The sequence below is a fragment of the Montipora foliosa genome, chromosome 1, assembly GCF_036669935.1.
Source record: "Montipora foliosa isolate CH-2021 chromosome 1, ASM3666993v2, whole genome shotgun sequence".
Taxonomy (NCBI): Eukaryota; Metazoa; Cnidaria; class Anthozoa; order Scleractinia; family Acroporidae; genus Montipora; species Montipora foliosa.
Window position 1 is genome coordinate 5,492,640 of NC_090869.1, and position 4,696 is coordinate 5,497,335.

Below are 4,696 nucleotides of genomic sequence, written 5' to 3' on the forward strand. Positions count from 1 at the left end.
CTCGTGGCGAACGAAAACTTTGCCTTAAAATTCACCTCTTCGGCTTTCCTCAGAAGCTTGTGACCGGGTAGTCAACAACGGAAACTCGCAAGATGGTTTCAGCCTCAACTCTGATTGGACCATTTGAATTTGACAGCGATAACCTAAAAGATTCGCAGCCATGTTAAAAGTAGTCCCTTATGTTTTCGGAAGGGATATGTTTGCAATTTTTGGCGCTTAAAAAGGTCACCTAGCAGTTTTGGATTAGCAAATGGATGGCTGGGAAGTTCTTAGAAGGCAACGTTCAGCTAGCAATTTCTGAAATGAAGATTTCATTCCGTAAAATTTTCGGACACTTAAGTCCATTTTCAGGTAAGATATCAGGACAGATCAAATTCTTCTAGGTGATTAAAACATCCGTTTAGAAAGTCTTTATACATTATGTATGGGAGGTAAAATGAAGAGAGTTACTAATACCTAAGTAACAAATGAAAGGGTCTTCAGGCGTTTATTTAAAAACTGATTGAGGTTTAAATGAACCTACGGGCTCAAAGGGCCCTACCAAAATCTTCAAACATTTTGGTGCAGTAAATGAGTGCAAAATTAGTGTACATGTCTTCGTGCTGAATACATAAAAATAAAAAAAAATCTGCACCAGACAAATAATAAGAGCAGGCTTCTCGTTTCATTAACAAATTCACTCTCTTACAGTAATGGGGGTGGGAATGGATGGCACCCTTATAGAAAAGACAGCGACCTTAGAGGAGCACTTAAATTGGGACAATTGCCAGATGATTATTTTGGTTCACGTAGGTGGGCAATCTTCCCCAATTCAACCCATCCTAAGAAACCAAATTTTAAAATTCCCATAATATCTTAGCGTCGTTTACATAAAAAAAAAATGTCGATAAAGATGCATGCTCCCGGTAGCTCTCTCTCAGAACACTTCCAACCTTTTTCAGTGGGATGCGCAATTCCTCCGGATATATTTTCTTTTTGTAAAAGTGCACAATGGTTTAGTTCTACAAAAAAATAATATAAATAATATCTCTTTTCGATAACAACGGGACGCACGCAACCCAGTTACATTTCTACAATACGGCCACTTTGATTCCCCAGCGATATGATTACCAGTAGATGTGAAAAATACATTGTTTTCTCGGTCTGTACTGTGAGTTACAGCTCCTTGTTCTCTTCCAGTTCAATTTGTGGCCACAGTGCGAGGCAATAAAGCCATAAAATTGAACTAGGACTTGAAGGGGGACCGTGAATAACATAAAACATGGTATAACAAATAACACAGATGTTTGGGACGGTAACCCCCATACTTCTCGCAGCTTTGCTTCTCGTTTTCGCCCCAGGAGTTTTAGTGGCTCAATAGGCAAAGAATCCTACCGGAGTTACGGAGGACGTGGGTTCAAATCCTGCCTTAGGCTCTGATTTTTCTGTTGGCCTTTCGCCCGTTGCCAATCAACTAGTTTCCTGGGACAAAGAGAGTTCGTGAATTACGGGTAAAACGCTCTATGTTTTCACTAGTCTTAGTGCAGTCTAGAGAGAAGAGGGAGTATCAGATGATGATTTTATCAAGACGAGAAAGTGATCGAAAGCTACCATTTCCTTGCTTGAACGTTAGTAAATAGGTAATTTTTTACAAAATCATGCAATTTTGTCTTCTCAGGTCATTGTAGTAATAATCCTGTCCAGCAACAACATATTTGAATAAATTACCTCAGCAAAATACACGGAAGGAAACAGGGACAAGCCACTAGGAGAGGGACATTGGGGTCTGCGGAAATGCGATATCCGTTAATTTTTAGCCCGGTATTTTGGAAATTATAGTCCGAACAGTTGAGAATTGGGGTATGATCAAACCCTTCGGAAAGAGGTTATCGTATGTTTTGGTTCAGGTGCAATTATCAGACTTCCGGTCGCCCCAGGGGGGCATGGATGTCATGGATACGAGATCACGCTTTGCAAGCGCGGTTCGTTTAAACAGTCGTTTACTGGAGGATGATGCGTGACAGGGGTGAACTCGTTGCGATAGTCTCTATGGATCTCTCCAAAGCGTTTGATGTTATTAAGCATCCACTACTTTCCAAGCTCAGGACCTATGGCATGGATGACGCTAGTTGCGCTCTTCTTAGGAACTCTCTCTCTCTCTCTCTCTCTCTCTCTCTCTCTCTCTCTCTCTCTCTCTCTCTCTCTCTCTCTCTCTCTCTCTCTCTGGTAGATCTCAGAGAGTTACGGTCGGTGACTCCTATTCTTCCTGGGATAGCGTCACACGGCACGTAAGGTGCCATAGGGGATTATGTTAGGTCCAATGTTATTCAACATTTTCATTAATGGTATCTTCTTCCATGTCAAGGGGGCCAATCTGGGGCCGGTTGCTCGAAGCTTGGTTAGCGCTAACCGTTGGTTAAGAGGTGTCAAAATCTATAGGTTTCCATGGTATTTAACGCTGGTTAGCGCTATTCATGCTTCAAGCAACCCGGGCCTGAACGTTAATGCTGACGATCATCAGGTCTACTACTCCCATGTCGATCCAGGGACTTAAGATGCATGCGAATCTCATGACGTCAGAGTAGCCAATCACTGGGACCATCACAATGGAATGTTAGTTAATGAGATCAAGCACCAAGGCCTGGTCCTCGGCTGTACGGATTATACTTTTTCCTTCCCAGTAAAGGATACATGACGGATTTTGGAATGGAAATAGATAATAAGCTAGATTATTCCATTCATGTATCTAACATGTGCAAAAAACTCAATAATCAATTCAATGTTATGTTGCGCTTTCTAAAACTTATACCCAGGGACACCTTAGTCAAGCTTTACAATATTTTTCCACATTTGAACTACTGCTCTACTGTCTGGCTTTTTTGCGGGGCACGTAATACGGATAAGGTGGGAGCGTGAAACAAGAGGATACTTAGGCACTATTTTCCCCCAAATGACAGTCTTCTTACTAAAGTTAACTCTACTTCCTTACGTTAGAAGGGCCTGTAGAATTTTCTTAGCTACTTTTTGTTTAGATATGAATATATATGTAAATATTATACTCTTAGGTGTTTAATGTATATGGTTTTTTCTTGTTTTTATTAGTTCACGAAAATATTAGCTCCTGTAAGATACACTGAAATTCTAGGGAAAATAAAATGTATGATGTATATGTGTGTATGTATGCTGTGCTGACAAAGTTAATTCGCACGCGCAGAGAAACCTGGGGAATAAAGTATATAACATATTAATTTCGGTTTCGGTATTCAACTGTTTTTGAACGCGGTATTTCAGTATTTGCTAATTTTTTGCGCGGAAATGCGATATAAGGAAACGTCCAATGTCCCCCTCCACTAGTGATGCTGGAAGCAATAAACTAATACATAAAAAAAAATAAGGAAACGTCCACATAATGCAATCTTTTGTACAGTGTTTGACAAAATTGTGAGGAGTATTTATTAAAAACTTGCAGTATCTTGTAGCATTTTTAAGATTTCAGTTTTACTATACCTACATTACCTTTATTATATGCGTGCTACCTTTAAAATGGTACAAAACAGGCAAAAAAATACATTGTGTCATAGTATACAGTTCGGTTATACACACGAAGAAATGCTAAGGACACGTTCGTGTTACCCCAATAAAGAAATGATTGATTGATTGATTGATTGATCGATTGTGTAAAATCTATTGATTAGTTGGTTGATGGATGGATTGATGGGTTATATAGACCTAATCGACAAACTCACTGTTGAACCCAATTCAAATCCTTTGAGAATAAAACGTTTTGTTCCACGTACTTCCATATCATTTAAATATGAAAGCGACATTATCATGCAAATACAAGACAATCCCGGGAGATTTGAATTGGGTACAAAATTGGGTTAGCCGATTAGGTATATTGATGGGTGGATGGATTGATTCATTCATTGATTATGCACATCTTCCTCTCTTCTCTATGATTCTTTTAACCGTTGGTAATGAAACCTAGAATACAAAAAAAATGTGAACTTAATATTAGTCATAAGGTACTGAAGTACTTCGAGATACAGTTAAATCTGATTGTAAATTGATAATCACATAAAAAAAGGGGTAGCTGACGACTGAATCTGGAATGCCATGTCACAACCCAAGTAATATTCCTGAGAAAATGACACTACAGTAAACAAAGTTGATCATGACGAGTTTATCCCTTGATGATAATAACTTTAAAAACTACAAATTTATTTGGGAATTTAACCAAAGGATCTTGAGGAGTTCGGTAACCGGGATTGTCTTTCTGCGCTGTAGTTTCATTCTTGCTTTGCGGCCGAGATGATTGTTGCTCCATGTGTTTAGTTAATTTTTTTGTTTTTTTTGTCATCGGCCATTTTCTTCCATCTTTGCCATTCGTTATTGGTCGATTTTTGTCTGGACATCCGAACGTTCCTCTAGTTAATGGTTGGTGACCGGCCAGCATTCAGTTTCAGATACCTTCGAAATTTCCTTAATAAAGTTGGTTTATTTTTGTAATCCATCAAGCAATTTGTCGGTCACAAGTCGGAAGGATACTGAGCCCAACCATTACAACGAAACTTCATTTCAATGCAACGTAAGTCATGCCTATTCCTATAACTCGACATTCGTCACTAGGGAAAGTCAGAAGCACTTCATCTGGAGATAGTATTCCGTCGTTCTCAAAGTTTTTAAAAGTTTTTTAGTCTTTTGCGCAGTTCTAAAG

The 4,696-nt window shown here is 39.1% G+C and overlaps 1 protein-coding gene across 1 annotated transcript in view; it reads right to left on the reverse strand.

Moving 5' to 3' along the window:
- Positions 1-3,053: 3,053 nt before the first annotated feature.
- The window catches only part of LOC138006319 (myosin heavy chain, clone 203-like), a 10,526-nt gene continuing 8,883 nt past the window's right edge, over positions 3,054-4,696 (reverse strand). The window contains exon 12 of the mRNA XM_068852613.1: positions 3,054-3,963. Coding sequence (XP_068708714.1) covers positions 3,933-3,963 — 31 coding nt within the window. The 3' untranslated portion in view covers positions 3,054-3,932. The remainder of the gene's footprint in view (positions 3,964-4,696) is intronic.